The 20,464-nt window shown below is 37.8% G+C and overlaps 3 protein-coding genes across 4 annotated transcripts; 1 reads left to right on the top strand and 2 right to left on the bottom strand.

Annotated features, from left to right (window-relative positions):
• Nucleotides 1-335: 335 nt before the first annotated feature.
• zgc:56095 (Ferritin, lower subunit-like) lies at nt 336-2,532 on the bottom strand. Of its 2 annotated transcripts, none has more exons than XM_023293792.3 (5): nt 2,377-2,532; nt 1,651-1,754; nt 1,360-1,506; nt 1,131-1,256; nt 336-918 (listed from the first exon to the last, which is right to left on the bottom strand). In XM_023293792.3, exons 2-5 carry the CDS (start codon nt 1,750-1,752, stop codon nt 769-771), a joined length of 525 nt encoding a protein of 174 aa, XP_023149560.1. In that variant the 5' UTR covers nt 1,753-1,754; nt 2,377-2,532; the 3' UTR covers nt 336-768. The 2 variants fall into 2 exon arrangements, with proteins under 2 accessions (XP_023149560.1, XP_023149561.1); XM_023293793.3 differs by lacking the exon at nt 2,377-2,532 and adding an exon at nt 1,879-2,024.
• Nucleotides 2,533-4,470: 1,938 nt separating this feature from the next.
• Nucleotides 4,471-17,049, top strand: LOC111584612 (protein tyrosine phosphatase receptor type H). Its single transcript, XM_023293783.3, has 20 exons — nt 4,471-4,835; nt 6,008-6,092; nt 6,649-6,918; nt 8,109-8,360; nt 8,881-9,150; nt 9,963-10,214; nt 10,735-11,004; nt 11,282-11,539; nt 11,726-11,953; nt 12,389-12,655; nt 12,911-13,004; nt 13,102-13,152; nt 13,358-13,439; nt 13,599-13,689; nt 13,814-13,884; nt 14,207-14,341; nt 14,535-14,657; nt 14,891-15,051; nt 16,038-16,173; nt 16,799-17,049. Exons 1-20 carry the CDS (start codon nt 4,767-4,769, stop codon nt 16,925-16,927), a joined length of 3,294 nt encoding a protein of 1,097 aa, XP_023149551.2. The 5' UTR covers nt 4,471-4,766; the 3' UTR covers nt 16,928-17,049.
• Nucleotides 17,050-17,243: 194 nt separating this feature from the next.
• On the bottom strand, nt 17,244-19,234 carry si:dkey-197c15.6 (putative nuclease HARBI1). Its single transcript, XM_023293788.3, has 2 exons — nt 18,412-19,234; nt 17,244-17,854 (listed from the first exon to the last, which is right to left on the bottom strand). Exons 1-2 carry the CDS (start codon nt 19,097-19,099, stop codon nt 17,427-17,429), a joined length of 1,116 nt encoding a protein of 371 aa, XP_023149556.2. The 5' UTR covers nt 19,100-19,234; the 3' UTR covers nt 17,244-17,426.
• Nucleotides 19,235-20,464: the final 1,230 nt, after the last annotated feature.

The following is a 20,464-nucleotide window of genomic DNA, read 5'->3' as shown; positions in this document are numbered from 1 at the left end:
GAACTGTGAGCAGAGTAAAATCGCAAATACGCCTGAATGTGATACACTGTTGACATATTGCTGCAACTGAATCTTATCTCTTGAAACATGTAATTTACTAAGAAGCAGTGTGGACCTTTTAACCACAAACTGTCCAGCAGCCTAATGTTAAACATTAAGCTCCCACCCAACAGTGAGTAAGCAAAGTCCCACTTGTTATCTTTACTGTGTTCTATACGTAACAGACATGAAACACAAAATATGCTCGGACTACATGACAAATCAAATGACTGTGTCTGAACAGGACACAAAGTTTTACCGTTGAATTAATGGGAAAAAAAGACTAACAAAAAAAATGGCAACATAATCAGACTTTAATATTTCAATGGAATTCCAAAAGTTAAATTTCTTAAAATCATTTTCTTTGTCCCAAATTGTATGCATTTTTACAAAACAGCTGTGAAGGTTGAAACCTGTGACTTTGGAATGCATGACATATGACACAAATGAGGAGTTGTGAACAAGTGACTCATTTTAACAGCTTAGGAAAATGGCAGTTTTAGCACCATTTTTAGTGAGAACATTTTTCCACTGTTGTTTTTTTTTTTTTTAAAGCAAAATTGAGGTATTTGTATGTAACTTGCTCAGGAGTTCATCTCATTGGTACACTAATGAGGTTTGTGGCAAACTCTGAAAATATTGTGAAGTTTTTTTTAACGGAAAAGAATGCACAGTGTCTCTATGCATCTATGTAAATGAGGAGCTTGTAATAGCATACTGCTGTGACCTTTACAGAGTGTGTTTATCAAAGAGGTACTCTCCCATGGAACCATGGGTCTCGGATGCAGTGAGGCGGGTCAGACTGCCAATGTAATCGCCCAGCGTCTTGATGGTGTCGTGGCTGTCGGTGAGGAAGTGCTGTTCAAGGAAGTCGCACAGCTACAAAAGACAGAAAATAGTGAGTAAAAATAATTCTAGTAAGATTACCTAAACACATACATACGTAAGAGAAAGTTAATGTTTAACAGACTACTAAACACCACTCAAGTTTGTCATACTGTGATTTTGGTTAACACAACAAATATTTATGTGGAACAGTTTAACCATCAAATAGAACAAGCAGTACATCTATCTAATAGTGCCACCCTTACATGAGGGTCAGTGTGGGTGCCACCTCTGCGGTGCACATCAAGGACACATGTGTTCATGGACTTCTGGTATTCCAGGGAAAAGGACAGTGCATCCAGACCACCTCTCCAGTCCTCTCTACTTGGTTTCTATGACACAAAGTTGGTAACTGAATCAACAAATGTAACAAGGAACATACAAGTCTAAATAACAGTGGTTTCAAAAGTCCATTCATTATTGATTGGGACATACAGCAATTGTCTGGAGCAAAATTCGGCCTCCCCTCATGTTCTGATATTCCAGCAGCTTCTCAGCTTGTTCCCTCTCCTTCACCGAGCGCTCCAGGAAAAAACTTGAGAACTTTGGCAGCGCAACATCGTCCCTGTCAAAATACATTCCCTACGAGAGATCATAGAAAAACAATGTTTAGGGATTACTGAAAGAACGAAAGATAGAAATACACACTGGATTGCATTGCAAATACTAGTAGACCAATAGTTAACTCTGCTGCTTTATGACCGATTATTGTTAAAGAAATCATACCAGGGAAAGGTAGGTGTAGGATGCACTGAGCTTCAGATTGATGAGTTTGTTGATGTCGCCTTCAACCTCCGAATGAAGGTTTTGTTTGACCACAGACTGCATTTCTAAAAGACAGAAAAACACAGCAATCACGGTATGACGGTAAACAATGTCAGAAAAGGTCCTAACATAAAACAGAAATATGTTCCTTTTTGTAGCAGAAAGCAGCCCAGAATAAATACGTCTTACCTCTTCTTTCTCTGGCTAACTCGACTTACAAACGCATTTGCTCAGTCTCCTTCTGAAGTGAGCTTGATAAGGCTTCTGTGCGTATTTGCTGACCACCTTTAACTCAACGTACATTTAAGAGCTCAGTAAAACACCTGCCCCTCGTCATCATGTGATATGAGGTGATTTGGGTTCAGGTGAGTTGTATTATCTCCACACAGGTGTTGAGAAGGCTAAGCTAACGTTAGCACACTTTGTTAGGTGTTATGGTGGACGGTAACACGGTGAACACCGCTTATTGAAAGCACTTTCAAACGACAACTATACACTAAAAGCTATCTCAACAGCCAGCTTAGCTAGTTTTAACTCTGGCCGATGATACAAGCTGGAAGCTGACTGTTTCGCTAACATTAGTACATCATATTACCATCAACTAAACACTAGCTAGCTAACTTACCAGTGGCTAAAGTTTATAAAGTCCACTACAGGTCAGTATCGCCTGGTTCTTGTCTCGCTTACCTGGTCTGTGAAAATAACGCTACCCCACTTTGCCAAGACCACAGAAGGTGACTGTATGATCCTGTTTACACGCCACGAAGAGCTGGTCCTCCTCCTTAGATAATGTTTATTAGCTCTCTTGTGTGTTCATACTCTCTGCATCTCTACCGCCACCACTCGAGTTGGGGGCATATGACATGTTATAACTGAGAATAATGAACGTTCAGAGCTTTCAGTCAGTTTCTCACACTTGGATGAATCCGAGTCCTAGGCTCAGAAAAAATAGAAATAAAAATAAATAAAAAACGAGCTCTCCATTGATAATGTTTTCAGTCTAGGACTAGGCTTCATCCATGTCTGGAGAACTGAGCCAAACAGTCTATGAGAAAACATGGATCGTTTGTTCCACCAAGTTTTACTACATTTTTTTAAAACACCAGTGACCACATACTGCTGAGTCATAATTCTATAACTGACACATTTCATATCATCTTACAGAAGCAAAAACTAAACAACAAAATGATAACAATAATGTGTACAACTGGCCTCACAGTGATCAGTCGAGACAAAATTTGAGATGTGAGAGTGCAGACCCTGGTTAATATTTGATAATAAGCACTATAACAGACACCTTTATGTATCTGAGCAGGGGCTGAGTTTCAAATAAGTCCTGCAGTGAAGGGGAAATGAGTGAAAGTCCTGGGTGTGGAGTAATGTGGTGGCAGAAATTAGGAGATTAGTCTGACCCCTGTTAAAGGATGATGCACAAATTTGTGACATGCAATGCTATAACTGTAATGCAATCTATTGAGGATCTGGCAGGGTGGAAACAGTTGTTATAAAAGCCATAGATGAGCGTCTCAGAATCACTCAAAGAGAAATGGGCTGATTTATAGGGCAACAGATGACTAAGTGCTGCACTCCTAGAAAAAGGCTGATCAGAGTAATTGTAGGTTACAGTTATGCACCATTTGCTAGACTACAGAGTTAATTTACTTCTGTGTAAACAGGTTTTACTTATCAGAGTAATCAGTGAAGTTCGTGAAGTCAGATTTATTCTATGCAGTTGTGTCATTTATATGTACGAACAGAAAGTTCTAAAAGACTTAATTGCGTTGCTAACACACTCAGCATGGAGCTCTGGGTCCTTAAGCATTTTTTCACATTGAAAATTGTTTAAATTCTGCCATCTGCCATCAACATTTGTGAAGTTTTTGAAAACTTGAGGAAATTTAAGTTTTGTTTGGATTAAGACTCAAAAAACATGATACCAATGTTAAATATGACTTTTATATGTTAATAACTTTAGAGTGCTGGCCTTAAAATGCCATTAAAAGCAAATTATGTAGGTGGGGCCCAAACTAAATCATAAAATATTGTAGTTTTGTATGAATGTTAAATGAATATGCCTTTTCTAAAGGGCTTATGTGTTAGAACAGGCTCAATATCTAACAAGGAAGCTCATTACAGTTGTTCTGTTTAGCAGTACAGTTTTCCAATATTAACATAAGAGGAAAATTATTACAGTTTATGGAAGCAAAGTTGCTTCTCATGTTTCCCCTGTGCCTGTCAGTAGACAACATTGTCTTTGATATATCAGCACTTTTATTGAACACTACTCATTATATGATGCCATAAATACTGGCAAAACTTCATTTTTCCGCTACAAGTATGAAGGTTATATTTGCTGTTCACAGTTCCTTATAGAGCTCAACCACAAGGAAGTTATAAATTTCACAGGTTCGCAAGACAGTGCAAAGAAACCAAAAGCAAATTTGCTGTTGTGTAAAATGAGTCCAGCTGAACACTCTTGACAGTGATTTTAACAAAGACATTATTATAATGATACTTTTAAAAATGGTTTTAAAGTAAATAAACAAATATTCATCATGAATAGTATTTTAAAGGTTTGTCTGTGTTCACAAATAAGAAATGCATCTTTTATTTATCGAGAATAAAGGGACACATGCAGTCACAAGCATAAAACTGGTATTTATAGCAGATATAAAACAGTTGCCAGCAATCAAAAGGCAAAACAGGCGAAAGGAAACCTATGACAGTGGCACACTATGACCGTTAATAAGGAAGTCAAAGGCGGGGCAAAGGTCTCTGTCGTTGTACAAGGCCAAAAAGGAGAAGCAGCTATTTACTTCGTCACTTACCAGTATGAGAAAGGACCAGAGGTTACAAAAGGAGGACAGGGTAACAAATTAAATGTCAACACCACTGGAATAAAGTTAATACTGGACTACATCAGCAAAGGGTCGGACACATTCCTGAGCAAACCTTAAGTGTTGTTGTTTTTGTCAACATGCCAGTGGGACTACCGAAGATAGAAAACTGAAGTTAATCTTGGGACAACAGAGGAATTTAAGTTCATAGTGTGTCTCTAGGTTAAGTCCTTAACGATAATGAAGCGTTTGTCTTACAAAACCAACTCAGACCACTTGCTGCTGTGTGTCTTCTTGAGTCTACTTTGGGTAAGTTTTTTTTCTTGTTGTTGTATTTGACTTTGATGGTGATCAGATAGTGTATTCGTATTCAAAAGGTTACCCTCAACAAAAGGAAACTATGCAGTCAAAACCACAGTGAAGGCTCAGAGCGTGATAGCCATCAAAATGATGTTAAGACAGTGGAGTCGCTTTAACTGAAATATCACTATGTACAGACAAGAACAAAAAACAAAAAAAACCCTAAAAAATATCGCACAACACAAAAGTCATGGATTTTTTTCAGGTGATGAAATGTGAATGTACTTTTTTCTCACTCACTTCCTTGGAAAAACAAAAGCATGAATGAGGAAATAACGTAAAACTTAAAGGAAGCGATATATGAAGCATTTGTTGTTACATTGATTATTGCATTTTGTAGATAGAATGATGTAGATTGTTACAATTTTTTATTATATTCTAGACATAGAATTTTGAATGTTATATTACAAGAAAAAATTAATGTCATGAAAAATATTTTAGGTAATTGTAATGCAAGCATACAGCTGTGTTGAATGAATGTGGTTTGCTTGTATGAAAAAAAGAGAATGTTTGGACTTTTTTTTCTGAGTTAATCTTTTTGCCAGGCCTTTCATTAGCATGTTTTCCTTGTTTTCATACTTATCCAGATTTGAAGGTAAATGAGCAAAGTACTGAAGCAATTTCCGAACCATAATTTGCCTGTGACATTCTCTGATGTTTTCTGAATTTTCCTGCACATCAGTATAATTTATTTGCCTCTAAAAGTCTCAGTGTCCTCTTTGTGATGTAATTATTTGTACTTGTAAAGGAGAGTACAATAAAACACATATAAATATTAGTGCTTTTTAACACCCTGCCCAAGTTCTGTTCATTTAGGTCAGTCCAGCTGAAGAATCTAGACACCAATTTTACCACAAAAATCATCATAATACTTTTTAAAATTCTAAAAAAAAAACAAACCAAAAAAAGAACGATATTTAAAATAATATGAATACAAGGTTTAAAAAAAGATCAAAAGCAGAAATTACCATAATCTGGGATACTCATAAATTGAATGACCAAGATTCCATCTGCGGAGATTCCATAGTTTGATGGTCTTCAGGCAATTTTGTACACAGTAAACTTTTAGGAATCTTAGGATCCTTTCAGTTTGTCTGTACCGATTCTTATTCTCTTTTTAGGGTGCAACTGACTCCACCACAATATCATCATCAAGCACTGAACCGACAACGGCAATCACAAGTGCACAACCGACAACAAAACCACGTAAGAATGAAGTGCTGTATTTCGTCTATGACACTTGATCTGTTTAACTTTTAAGAAAACGAACAACCTCAACATTTTGTTATATATGGCATTTGTCGAATAATTTAAATTACTAATAGTTTCTTCTTCATGTAGTGTCATATCCTGGCTTCTCACAACACACGCATTTTATTTAGTTGAACGAAATGAGACCAGAGCTCTGTAACAATGTATTATTATTATTATTATTATTATTATTATTATTATTATTATTATTATTATTATTATTATTATTATTATTATTATTATTATTATTATTATTATTATTATTATTATTATTATTTTCACAGATGCGTGTTGCTCGAAACTTACAAAAAGTAACATTAAATTAGTAATTTAGGGATAACCTGTCTTTTGTAAATCAATTTGGTCTCATCTCTGATTGGGGACATGTCTGTATTTTCTTGGTTTAAAGTACAGACTGATGTAAATGCCAGTGATGAACAACTGTTATTATGGTAAAAGTCAACATAAGACTCAACTCTTTCTCTAAAATGAAACTGTCAACTCTTCTCAGCTCCTGACAATGTTGGAGAAGTGAAGGTGGTGAACCAGAATGAAACCAGCATAACTCTGAAATGGGACAAAGTCAAGGACATCTCAGTTTACATCCTACAATATGATGAGAATGGAAAACCCAGAGTAGAAAATATTGGTGCACCTCCTCTTGATGCATCAGTAGAATATGAGGTCTATCCTCTGACTGCTGGGACAAAATACAATTTCACTCTCATCACTGTGTTTGAGGGAGTCAACAGCACTGGATACAACTTTACTGCTGTGACAGGTATGTGATCTCTGAATATTTATTTATAGATGGAAATTTTACTTGTCGAACGCAGTTTATCAGAGACATTGCTGTATTTATATTTCTCAGCAACAGAGTGGCGTTACACACTTGATATTTTTGACTGTGAATAACTGAAGTAAAGTAGGCTTTTTATTTGATTAAACAACCGTACAAAGATGTTACTCACTTATGGCTTTTTGGCTGTGGGTGATTAACTACTGAAATTTGAGTGAAAGTGTTTTTTTTTTATTTTTTTTAAATCTTTCTTTAAATATAATTTATTAAACAAATTGCTGTAGGGCTGCACAGTGGTGTAGTGGTTAGCACTTTCGCCTTGCAGCAAGAAGGTCCCTGGTTCGCGTCCCGGCTTTCCCGGGATCTTTCTGCATGGAGTTTGCATGTTCTCCCTGTGCATGCGTGGGTTTTCTCCGGGTACTCCGGCTTCCTCCCACAGTCCAAAAATATGCTGAGGTTAATTGATTATTCTAAATTGCCCGTAGGTGTGAATGTGAGAGTGCTTGTTTGTCTTTGTATGTGGCCCTGCGACAGACTGGCGACCTGTCTAGGGTGTCCCCTGCCTTCACCTGAGTTAGCTGGGATAGGCTCCAGCACCCCCCGCGACCCTAGTGAGGATAAGGCGGTGTATAGACAATGGATGGAATGGAAATTGCTGTATTTAGGTTTAACATTAGCAGAGTGATGCTACTCATTTAGTATTTTTGAATATACTTAACTGAGAGAAATCGAAGTTTTTATTGACAAAAAGGAATTTTCAAACGTAATGTCTTGTTGGGTATTTCCTTAACTTTACACCAGTGTCTCCTGAAAATGAGACAACTGTTAGTGCTTCAGTGAGACAAAGTTCAAATCTCAGGACTCACAAGTGAGACTAAAATCCATTTCAATCTCCTTACTGACTTTAAAAAACATCAGAAGCAGTGCTGTAAATTAGTCTGTGGGTACAAGTAAAGTATTTTTACCTCTGACATTGGTCTGCAACAAGATCTAGGACAGAGTTCTATAGTGATGTCTAATTTAAAGCATCTCAGTAGAAGAATGCTGCTGCTTAATAGTTTTTATCTTTTGAAATAATATACAAAATACAGCATTTTGTTGGGAATGTTCTGTCATTTTTTTGAAAATCAAACGATGTTTCAGTTTCTTGTCTGTGTGTTTTCACAATTCAGCTCCTCGTAACGCTGAAGATTTCAAAACAGTTGGACAAAATGAGACCAGTATAACTCTGCAGTGGAAACAAGTGAATAACATCGACAGGTATATACTTGTGGTGAATGAAGAGGAGATAACCGTTACTTCATCAGAAGAATTTGTGACTCACACAGTGTCAGGTCTGACAAGTGGGACTAGATATAAATTCCGTCTCTTCACTGTGTTTGAAAACGTCACAAGCAGCGGAGTAAACCACACTGCAGTCACTGGTAAGATGTCTGTCCTCCTATCTAGACCTTCAACATGAGCCAGGACTGACTGATTCACTGCTGCATGAGACTTGATCTGTGTAGCTTTTAATAACAACTAACAACTGCAACATTTTGTTATGCATGGCATTTGTAAATTAAATTAAATTACAGCAGTTCCTTCTTCTTGTAGTTTGATATCCTGGCTCCTCACAGCACACACATTTTTAAATTAGTTGGACAAAATAAATGAGATCAGAGCTCTATAACAATTGAAAATTAATGATTTTTTCACAGAAAAGTGTTGCTCTTGTAGTATGTCTAAATGGATCAAGACTTACAATAAGTAACATCAAATTAATAATCTAGGGATATCCTGTTTAAATCAATTTGGTCTCATCTCTGATTGGGGACATGTCTGTATTTTCTTGGTTTAAAGTGCAGACTGATGTAAATGCCAATGATGAACAACTGTTATTATGGTAAAAGGCAACATCACACTCAACTCTTTCTCTAAAATGAAACTGTCAACTCTTTTCAGCTCCTGACAATGTTGGAGAAGTGAAGGTGGTGAACCAGAATGAAACCAGCATAACTCTGAAATGGGACAAAGTCAAGGACATCTCAGTTTACATCCTACAATATGATGAGAATGGAAAACCCAGAGTAGAAAATATTGGTGCACCTCCTCTTGATGCATCAGTAGAATATGAGGTCTATCCTCTGACTGCTGGGACAAAATACAATTTCACTCTCATCACTGTGTTTGAGGGAGTCAACAGCACTGGATACAACTTTACTGCTGTGACAGGTAGGTGATCTCTGAATATTTATTTATAGATGGAAATTTTACTTGTCGAACGCAGTTTATCAGAGACATTGCTGTATTTATGTTTCTCAGCAACAGAGTGGCGTTACACACTTGATATTTTTGACTGTGAATAACTGAAGTAAAGTAGGCTTTTTATTTGATTAAACAACCGTACAAAGATGTTACTCACTTATGGCTTTTTGGCTGTGGGTGATTAACTACTGAATTTGAGTGAAAGTGTTTTTTTTTTTTTTTTTTTAAATCTTTCTTTAAATACAATTTATTAAACAAATTGCTGTATTTAGGTTTAACATTAGCAGAGTGATGCTACTCATTTAGTATTTTTGAATATACTTAACTGAGAGAAATCGAAGTTTTTATTGACAAAAAGGAATTTTCAAACGTAATGTCTTGTTGGGTATTTCCTTAACTTTACACCAGTGTCTCCTGAAAATGAGACAACTGTTAGTGCTTCAGTGAGACAAAGTTCAAATCTCAGGACTCACAAGTGAGACTAAAATCCATTTCAATCTCCTTACTGACTTTAAAAAACATCAGAAGCAGTGCTGTAAATTAGTCTGTGGGTACAAGTAAAGTATTTTTACCTCTGACATTGGTCTGCAACAAGATCTAGGACAGAGTTCTATAGTGATGTCTAATTTAAAGCATCTCAGTAGAAGAATGCTGCTGATTAATAGTTTTTATCTTTTGAAATAATATACAAAATACAGCATTTTGTTGGGAATGTTCTGTCATTTTTTTGAAAATCAAACGATGTTTCAGTTTCTTGTCTGTGTGTTTTCACAATTCAGCTCCTCGTAACGCTGAAGATTTCAAAACAGTTGGACAAAATGAGACCAGTATAACTCTGCAGTGGAAACAAGTGAATAACATCGACAGGTATATACTTGTGGTGAATGAAGAGGAGATAACCGTTACTTCATCAGAAGAATTTGTGACTCACACAGTGTCAGGTCTGACAAGTGGGACTAGATATGAATTCCGTCTCTTCACTGTGTTTGAAAACGTCACAAGCAGCGGAGTAAACCACACTGCAGTCACTGGTAAGATGTCTGTCCTCCTATCTAGACCTTCAACATGAGCCAGGACTGACTGATTCACTGCTGCATGAGACTTGATCTGTGTAGCTTTTAATAACAACTAACAACTGCAACATTTTGTTATGCATGGCATTTGTAAATTAAATTAAATTACAGCAGTTCCTTCTTCTTGTAGTTTGATATCCTGGCTCCTCACAGCACACACATTTTTAAATTAGTTGGACAAAATAAATGAGATCAGAGCTCTATAACAATTGAAAATTAATGATTTTTTCACAGAAAAGTGTTGCTCTTGTAGTATGTCTAAATGGATCAAGACTTACAATAAGTAACATCAAATTAGTAATCTAGGGATATCCTGTTTAAATCAATTTGGTCTCATCTCTGATTGGGGACATGTCTGTATTTTCTTGGTTTAAAGTACAGACTGATGTAAATGCCAGTGATGAACAACTGTTATTATGGTAAAAGTCAACATAAGACTCAACTCTTTCTCTAAAATGAAACTGTCAACTCTTTTCAGCTCCTGACAATGTTGGAGAAGTGAAGGTGGTGAACCAGAATGAAACCAGCATAACTCTGAAATGGGACAAAGTCAAGGACATCTCAGTTTACATCCTACAATATGATGAGAATGGAAAACCCAGAGTAGAAAATATTGATGCACTTCCTCTCGATGCATCAGTAGAATATGAGGTCTATCCTCTGACTGCTGGGACAAAATACAATTTCACTCTCATCACTGTGTTTGAGGGAGTCAACAGCACTGGATACAACTTTACTGCTGTGACAGGTATGTGATCTCTTAGTATTCGTTTGTATTTTATATAAAGACAGTGATTGAAAGAGAAAGAAATACAAACAACATATAAATGAGTCTAAAACATCTCTGTTCCTACACTGCTGGCTAAATCAGATGCATTAATTTAGACTTTTCCTTTGTAAATGCTAGCAGCAACTAGACAAACATTATATTTTATAACATGTAGTAACTGCACTCCAAATGAAAGTCCCAAACAAATTTTACATCTAAGTTTTGTGAAAAGTAAAAGTGTCTTTCTTTTCATCAGTTCCTCCAGTGGTGCGTTATGTCAATGTGACTGATCGCTCACTGACCAGCATAATGCTAACGTGGGAGAATGTGAATAAAGCCTGGGGATACTTGCTTGAAATGAATGGAGACACAAAGACATTTACCCCAGATCAATCCTCTTATGTTGTGTGGCATTCAGTCACATCTCTCAAACCTGGAACAGCGCATAACTTCAGCCTGATCACGTTGTTCTCTGGACTCAACAGTACTGCCTTTAGCGGTAGTGCAGTAACAAGTATGTAGAGTCCTCCTGTCTGATACACTCTTACAAACTGTTTTGCAATATGAGAATAAACTTTAATTTATTCTCATATTGCAATAAGCCCAGATAAAACTCATGCTACAATACTTTTGATTGAATTTTGTGCTATAATCAACAAGTAAAGACTCTTGTCTGCCATAATCTTCTTATTCATTTCAGCCATTGACTGTGCCAGTGTAGAATGGCATGTTACTACGTCATCAATCCAAGGAACAGTTGAAGGCTTGTTCACGATTGCAACCGCCACTTACAATTCACAAACTCTTGACAGTTCTGGAAGTAGAGATGTGTCTTTTACTGGCCTTGTGTCCGGTGCAACCTATGAGTTATCTCTTAAGTACGAAATATTGCGGGACCCACTTCAGTGTCGCCACAATATAACAGTTTGTAAGTACAAATCTGTCCTACTGTAACTTAATATTTGTCTGTGTTTTCAACATAAATAATGTAACGCACTAATGTGATAGTTCTCAAACTATACTTTAAAATTACAGATTTCAAAGTGTTTTACCAAATTGTATTATAACACGATAACAAAAATGAATTTTGTTGTATTATGCAATAAAGGAATCTGAATCTGAATACTACAATACCTTAAGTGGCAGTATTATGGTGATACTGTTGCTTTTTGAACTGAATATAAGGCCCAATTTTTTACAGCAGTGGAGTGCAGATTTATTTAAAATTACATCCACTTTTCAGAAAATCTGTGTGTCTATAATAACTGTGAATTTGTGGTTTTTGGTAAGCCATAAATATTCACACTATTGTTCTGTGCGTCAAAATTTGTGACTGTAATTGTATCTTTTCTCTTGTTTTTAGTTCCTTCTCCTCCTTCAAGTGCTCATTGTGAGTACTATGCAGCTGGCTATTCTGCCTATGTTTTCTGGAACAAACCAGATGGTGTGTGGACTACCGTGGAGGTGAACGTGATTGGAAAATATTACGAAGTGGATGACAGTGAGGAACAGAACATCATAATACAAGGATTACAACCTGCCAGATCATATCAAGTGTCTTTAAATTCAGTGTCTGGGCATGAAAGGCGTTCTAATTCAATTGTTTTTCAATGTTCTACTGATCCGAGGGGTAAGTAAAAGAGACAATATTACAATTTTTGTGTTTTTTCTGGTGTAATATTTCAACTACATTTACACTTTTAATTTACAGCTGTTTGCCATCAGTGATATGACCTTCTTTGGTTCTTTGAGCTTCTTTTTTTTTCCTTACATGAAAAAAATTCTAATAAAGATAATGTCAAAGTGATGCATACAAGGACTGTGCCACTTTGCATTTATCTATTGTAAGTTTCAAAGAATTTAATCAAAGATTTACTTCCTACAGGAGTCATTGCAGGTTCAGTAATTGCTGTGCTGCTTTTTTGTGTCCTGGTCTGTCTGGCTGTTTTCATCTTCCTTAAAAGACCGGATATCATCAGGTTGGTGCTGCCTCAGTGACAATACTAAAGCTATATTATCTAGTTGAAATTTACTATGCCAGACTAAATAAGTGAAACTTTTGATTCATCCTCACAGCAGAAAAAAGTCATTCATTAGTGGATCCAAACGAACTAAAAGAAAGGGCAAGTAAGTACAAATCTCACGATTTGCTTATTATATAAGGATGTCAGTCATCCACAATGTTGTGAAAATAAATTATTTGGATTTGTATATTGAGGTACATTTTGGAGGATGCGTTATATTTACCACATATAAAATATTCCTTAATATTTATTATTTTAATAGGTGTACAAAGAGACATGACTTCAGCTTTTGTTATGTTTTTTTTCAGATTAATTACAGCAACACAGTTTGCAGACCACTTCAATAAATTAAATGTGGATGACAACAGAGGTTTCAGTGAGGAATATGAGGTGAGTAAAAAATCTAATCATATTTTGTTCTTTGTTTTTGTGTCTTCCTGTTTTTGCTTCCTTAAAATTGTGTATTTATGGTAGTGGTACTGTTTTTATTGCTTTACGTTTTGCCTTCTTCTCAATTGCATGCAATGTAATCTGGCAACTTCATTATAGGACCTTGCTCCCATTGGCACGAATCAAACACAAAAGGCAGCTGATTTACCTGATAACCAAGTGAGGAATCGATTTAAGAATGTGCTGCCATGTAAGTCAGCCCTCTGACCATGCTGTTATATGCAATACAAACTGAAATGGTTTAGATCTAATGACTCATGTACTGTCTGCTCTGGTGTATTGCAATGAAATTATATTCTGTTTTCTCGTCTTAGATGACTGGTGTCGGGTGAAGCTATCTACATCAAATGGGACCTCAGACTACATTAATGCAAGTTACATGCCAGTAGGTATTACATTAAAAGTGGCAAGCCTTTAATAAAGATCTTTCTGTCATTATAGTGCCCCACTATATTATAAACTTACAAAAATGCTGACTCAAACTGTGTAGAAGAAAGGACTTTTGAGAAGGCTGAAATGTGTCCAATGTTCAAGATGTCGTGTGACGTTGCTCCAGTCTAAAATACACATCCATTTGAATTTTTGCTGGAATGATTTTGTGATCTTTTTTTTTTTTTATTTATTTCATACTGCGCAGTCAAGGACATGTAAGCACTAGATAAGCGTGAGTATTTTATTGTTTTATTAATTTGGCAACTGCTTCTCAGGGCTACAACAGCAACAGAGAGTACATTGCCTCTCAGGGTCCTCTACCCTCCACAGTCAGTGATTTCTGGAGAATGATTTGGGAACAAAGAGTGAAAGGCATTGTCATGGTAACCAACTGCACTGAAGGAGGAAAGGTAAGTCTCAGGAAAATGTGAAAATGGTTTATTGCTACATGCTACAAAGGATGTTTGCTCATTTGGCTAATGTTTTGTCAGATGGGGAAATTTTGCATGTCCTCACTGTGCACAGAGTAGTTTCTATCTCTCAAAACTGTGATACAGATGTAGAATTATTGTTGCCACTCTTTTTTATGTTTCCTTCTTCTAGATTAAGTGTGAGCGATACTGGCCTGCAGACAGCAAGCCTTGCCTTTATGGAGAGCTGTTGGTCACCATTAGATCTGAAGAACAGAACCTCAACTGGACGATGAGGGAATTTAGTGTGAAACATGTACAGAACATTTCTTAAATTCTTATGGTGTCACTAATTGAGAAAGTAAACCAAAAACTGAACTGTGTCAGAGCATGAATCACAATTTATAGAAAAATGTGAGATTATTTTTGTTGTTAATGTCACACATTTGTCCTCGAAATGGAGAATAATTATAGGGTACATTAAGCAAAATTTTTCAAGCCAGAACAGTAACAGAAAATACATTTCCTGTATCTGAATCTTCTTCACAGAGAAACACCTCAGAGGAACGCTCAGTGAAACATTTCCATTTCACTGCCTGGCCTGATCATGGAGTCCCAGAAGGCAGTGAAATCCTGATCCAGTTCAGAGGACTGGTGAGACGGCACATAGAGAAAGAAGGAGCTCGAGCACCGACTGTAGTTCACTGCAGGTACTGAATCTGAATTGGTGAATATCTTGCTGCAATTGTATCTTATTTGATGAAAGATCAGCGTTTTTTTAAGATTATAAGTTGTTAGCTAGAAGGTCCATAGGAGAGAGGAACAGGTGGGTCCCAGTACCCACATCTGCAGTATTAGCAAGTCATCAAGTGTGTACTTATGTGACCTTTCCAGTTATTGCCACAGTGAGTGATGCCCCTTAAGACTGCAAGCATGTGGAGGACTACCACAACAGGACACACTTGGGTAACTCGTATATACAAATAGCACAACTTAGCTCAGATGATTTGTTGGAAGAAATAACTAGGATCAAGAATGCAGTGATATAGTTACAGTGAGATGAAAACAAAAACACATACTCAGGAGCTGAGGAGAGGAATTTAATTAATATTTAGAAAGGTCTTCCATACATGGAAGAGATATGGCATGATCTTCATTTGAACATTACATTTTTCAAAATGTCTGATATATTTTCTAAGTATGGAACATATTTCATAACGATATATTTATGTTGATCAGGTCAAATATGCAGTGCTAATCTTAGGTCCCAAAACAAAGACAAGGCATATGGAAATTTGCTGACTTTGTAGTATTTTGAAATGATTAATCATATTTACGGTGAATCCAGCATTTCATAAATTTTTACTTTTTTTTATGTCACATGTTGATTATTGTTGTCAAAACCAGGCTGCACTAAAGCTGGGCTTGTGCAATGCTGTCAGCCATAGTGAATCATTGTATACACTTACCTCAAAATACCACTTGATCACAGTACATGAAGTGCAGGTTAAGTGTACTGTATATTTGAATCTTTCTAACATGGAATACAAACAAGTGTCTGCTCAAAACCACGAGTGTGGGTACTGGGGCCGACCCAAGTTTCTGAGGTCAGTAGTAGATGCTTTTTACATGAAATCAAAAACCACGAGGGCTATCTTATGATGACACTTGCTGTGCTGTGTTGTCTCTCTCTTAGTGCTGGAGTGGGGAGGACAGGCACTATCATTGCCCTGGATGTGCTGCTTCAGCAGCTAGAGAAAGAACGAGCAGTGGGCATCAAGGAGTTTGTGCACAAGATGAGACTGAATCGTCCACACATGGTGCAGACAGAGGTAAGTTACCTCATGCTGAGCTGTGACTTCAGTAGTTCAATATCATTTTTTTTGTGACAGCTGGTAATATAGCACAAGCAATGAAAATATGCATGTATTGCCACTATGCTTAGAGTTCATATAGTTGCCCATTTTCATCCTTTCATCCTAAAATGTTTGTCTGAAAATCTATTTTCCACTGCCTCCTTATAACTACAAGCCAGTCTGCTTGAATATACAAATAGTTGGCTTATTAAAGTAGATGTCCTAGTATGAACATTTCAGTCATTTTAATAGTAAGGCAACACATCAACTAAATTTTCACATAAACAATATGAGACCTTATAGCCATACATTACACTTCTGCTTTTTAGCGTAAGTAAACCAAAATCTTGCTCTCTCTAAAGCTAATATAAACCTCACTACACCTCTGTTTAATTACACATTTCTATTTTATGTGTTGCTTAATTAGGCCAATGTAAAGGCTTGGCCTACACTATTGTGAAACTCCAAATACTTTAAACCATACTAGGGCAATTCTGCATGCAAGGAAGTGTCAGCCACTGTACAGTGTGTACATAAGCTCTCTAAACCTAAAGGAGTTCTGCATTTCAAATGACCAGCATTTTTGTTCATTTCTTTTCAGTCCCAGTATGTTTTCCTGCACCAATGCATCATGGACGCTCTGCACTCAAATCAGAAGCCTGAAGAGAATATTTATGAGAATGCAGACTTGATATATGAAAATGCTACTGCACTCCGAGAGTTGCGTTAAAACAAACTCATATCATCCCTGCACTCAGTCTTCTATGCACTTAAAGACAAACTAATAGTGATTTGTAAATGCTATATGTTGTTTAAAACAAACTAGATATTAAACAATCACCTACTGAACTATTTACTGTATATGCATAGCACACTTTAAATTTTAATTTAACTTTTACATTTTTGTTCCTCTAATCTGGATAATGTATACTATTATTATTACTGTCGTTATTGTGTGAGGGAAAAACATTCCAAATGACCAAATAATGTCTTAAAAATACATTTAATAATGATAGCAAATGTGGGTAGAAAAGAATAAGCTGTACAAGAAATAAAATATTTTGTATTCACAAAAATACATGAATGTGCTTTTACCAAGTCAAAAAAAGAGGACTGTCAAACTGAACAGACCACAACAGCAAATTCCTTCTTAGTTCCAGCGTTTGTTCTTAGTGTGTCAATGATCCTCTTTGCTTGCTTCTGCAAGCAGGTCAACACAACCACTCTGCTCACACGTCCTCCTCTGTGGTGTTAGTCTTTGTGTCCTGACTACTGGAAACGACGGAGAAGTAATCATCAATAACTTGCTGTCTGGCTTTTAGGGCCTCAGCGCTGATCTCTGCCGGCACCGAAGGCTGCTTGCCTGGATGCAGGGGCTCAATTTTACCAGCTGAGGGTGGAGGAGGGACAGAGAACTTTTTAGCGATGTTGTGCAGCACACTGCATGCCTTGATAATGTTTGACTTTTTATTCAAAGAACCCTCTTGTGCAAAACCAAGCTGCATCAGACACTTGAAGCGCCTCTTCATGGAGCCAAGCGTTGTCCGCATGACACTGTGGATCTTGTTGTGGGCCACGTTGAAGCGGATCTCTTTGTCATTTGCAGGTCCCGACACAGGAGTCAAAACATGTTTGCTTAAGTGGTAGCCAGTCCCACCTTTAAAAGAAGCACAGGAGAAACAAAGCATTAAATGTTAGATATATTTTATTACTGGAGATGAATGTAAAGATAAAGTATGGACTGTAGATGTTACAAACTGGTCCTGCAGCGATGTTGCGAGATGTTGCAAGGAAACCATGAGAGCATCAGGTTTTTATTGTAAAGAGGATAAAGTAGTTGCAGAGCAAAGCCCTTCTAAAAGATTTCAACTTTTAACAGGCCTCACAATCATGATCATCCTCACCAAATGGATTCCTGTCTACTGAGCAAAGTCAGTCTGCTGAGAAGTTGTTTGAAAGAGGTAGAAAGTTAGTTAGTGGACCTTCAGTTCAGATTTCTTTGTCAAAATTGGGTATTATTTGGTTTTAATCCACTGTTGTTGGTGGCATTAAGTTGCAAAAGTTACAGATGTGTTGCACAAGAAGATAATGTTTGTGTCAACTGTGATTTAGACTTTGCACAGACAGGATAGTGACACCAAACTGTGGGTCGCATCTTTATAATCAACTGTCTCCATCTCATCCACCTCCCCCTGCATCCTTTTCACTTCTTACCAACAACCCAGAATGCTCCTTGCAGTTCCTCCTCCATCTGCCTTCCCTTGAACGACGATTCCCACATTTCCTGCTCACACGTGCTGCCCACACAACACTTCTCCACACTCAGTATGTTGCCATCGGAGTCACATATGACCTGACTGACGACCGACGTGTAACCCTCGGTGTTCACAAACGACCTGAACGTGTCCTTCTCGTATGGAGAAGCTCTGATCTTGAAGTGCGCCGGAGCCAGAACTCCCAGCACGTTGGGGATCCCGCACAGCTTCTCAGTCTTGGCTGCGAGACTGACTCTGGCGTCGCTGGTCAGCGGGAATGAGATGAACTGGTCGGACATCCCGGCGATGACTCCGGAGACTGTGCCGACGACAGCGGTGGGACAGTCGGTCTGGGTCAGTCCGACTCTCTGCAGGACTTCGGCGGTGGAGACTCCGTGTGCGTAATAGTTGAGCGCCACCATGACCATCGCGTCCACGGACATGAGCGGCTTCTTCAGGGCGACAGTCCTCATGCGGATGCGGACAGCGTCAGCGATGAAGGCGATGCAGGGTCTGGTCAGGTGGAACATCTGGAACAAAGCTTCCTCGTCGAAATGATCGAAACAGCTCGGACTCCCGCAGTCTTCCTCTCGGTGTCCGAGCAGCTCCTCCTGCACCGCCAGCCACACCGGCCCAGCGAAGGTCATAGTTTACTGCCGCGGTGTGTTTAAACACGTCCGTAAATCTGACAGGAAGCGCACAAGACGTGCTGAAAGAGTCACAAAAAATAACAAAACAGCTAAAAACCGGTGATTGGCTGAACAGTTTGCTCTTCTTCTTTCGCTTTGACGGACTGAACACTGCAGTGGCGCGTTGCTGCCCTCTGCTGTTTATATGTTGCTGTTGCTTCAGTTTTGCTTCCCTTCTTTCTCTTTTTTATATAGTGCAACATTGTGCAGATAGTCCAGCAACTTCTCAAACTTTCTCCAGTTTACCAGGTGGAATAAGGTGTAGTAGCGAGTAACCTGGATGCACAATCAATGCTGTGTTATCATCATTCAGAAGCAGAAATTACAAATAGCTATTCTTCAATAAAAACAAAGGAATTATCTTCAATCATTTCAGTTAAACTGTACTTTATCATACAAAATAATTCAAATTTGAAGCGTTTGTGTTTTACGAGTAGTTGTGTTGATCTTTATCTCAAATACAGTGTCAATAGAAAGTATTCACCCTTTTAAAAAGCTGCTTTTCAACATTAAAGCTTGGGCTATTTAATGGTCCTTCAGGCTTAGACTTAGGCTTAGGCAGACTTTATTTATCCCCAGAGGGAAATTCTGTTGTTACAGCAGCTGGGTATTTAACAGGAAGGGGGTAGACAACAACAAGACAACACAGAATATTAGGCCAGGTATAAAGTGAAGGTAACATAAAATAAAATACATTAAAATAGAGTCAAATAGAATACAATATAAAAAGAAAAAAATTAACAATATGTACAGGAATATACAGTGATATAGAAATGTGCAAAAGAACATAATGTGCAAATGAGGATGTGCAATGATATAAATAGGTGCAGATAGTTTACAGATGTAATGAATAACATTTAGAATATAAAGTGTCCAGTATGTACAGTGGTTTAATCACCTTTTGTGATCTGCCAGACTCAGACATATCAAAAAATCTTATTGCTGTGGGGAGGAATGACCTCCTGTGCCGTTCCTTGGAGCAGCGGGGTTGTTTCAGTCTGTTGCTGAAGCTGCTCCTCAGATTGTCCAGTTTTATGGGGGGGTGGGGGGTGGGGTGGGGGTGGGGGGTGGGTGGGTGGGAGGTGTTGTCCATGACGGCCAGCAGTTTGGTCAGCATCCTCTGCTCCACCACCTCCTCCAGGGTGACCAACTGACAGCCAACAACAGACTGGGCTTTCCTGATCAGTCTCTTCAGTCTGTTGATGTCCTTCACCTTGATGCCTGCGCCCCAGAGGAGTCATAGGTGTCTTGGTGGCCTCTTTCTTCCACGATCACTCACTTTTTCAGGACAGCCGGCTCTAAACACATTTTCTAATGCACCAT

Source organism: Amphiprion ocellaris, chromosome 18, assembly GCF_022539595.1.
Source record: "Amphiprion ocellaris isolate individual 3 ecotype Okinawa chromosome 18, ASM2253959v1, whole genome shotgun sequence".
NCBI classification, from domain to species: domain Eukaryota; kingdom Metazoa; phylum Chordata; class Actinopteri; family Pomacentridae; genus Amphiprion; species Amphiprion ocellaris.
The sequence above is the reverse complement of the archived record's forward strand: the minus strand, read 5'-3'. Positions and strand labels throughout refer to the sequence as shown.

What these genes read in the sequence shown, in the direction of transcription:
- si:dkey-197c15.6 (XM_023293788.3), bottom strand. Translation starts at nt 19,099, where the DNA reads ATGACCTTCGCTGGGCCGGTGTGGCTGGCGGTGCAGGAGGAGCTGCTC. An exon ending in AGGAGCATTCTGGGTTGTTG is followed by an intron (nt 17,855 to 18,411) that starts GTAAGAAGTGAA and finishes CTTCTTTTAAAG; the next exon opens with GTGGGACTGGCTACCACTTA.
- zgc:56095 (XM_023293792.3), bottom strand. Translation starts at nt 1,752, where the DNA reads ATGCAGTCTGTGGTCAAACAAAACCTTCATTCGGAGGTTGAAGGCGAC. An exon ending in TTTTGCTCCAGACAATTGCT is followed by an intron (nt 1,257 to 1,359) that starts GTATGTCCCAAT and finishes TTTGTGTCATAG; the next exon opens with AAACCAAGTAGAGAGGACTG. An exon ending in GCACCCACACTGACCCTCAT is followed by an intron (nt 919 to 1,130) that starts GTAAGGGTGGCA and finishes TGTCTTTTGTAG; the next exon opens with CTGTGCGACTTCCTTGAACA.
- LOC111584612 (XM_023293783.3), top strand. Translation starts at nt 4,767, where the DNA reads ATGAAGCGTTTGTCTTACAAAACCAACTCAGACCACTTGCTGCTGTGT. An exon ending in ACAACCGACAACAAAACCAC is followed by an intron (nt 6,093 to 6,648) that starts GTAAGAATGAAG and finishes AACTCTTCTCAG; the next exon opens with CTCCTGACAATGTTGGAGAA. An exon ending in ACTGCACTGAAGGAGGAAAG is followed by an intron (nt 14,342 to 14,534) that starts GTAAGTCTCAGG and finishes TCCTTCTTCTAG; the next exon opens with ATTAAGTGTGAGCGATACTG.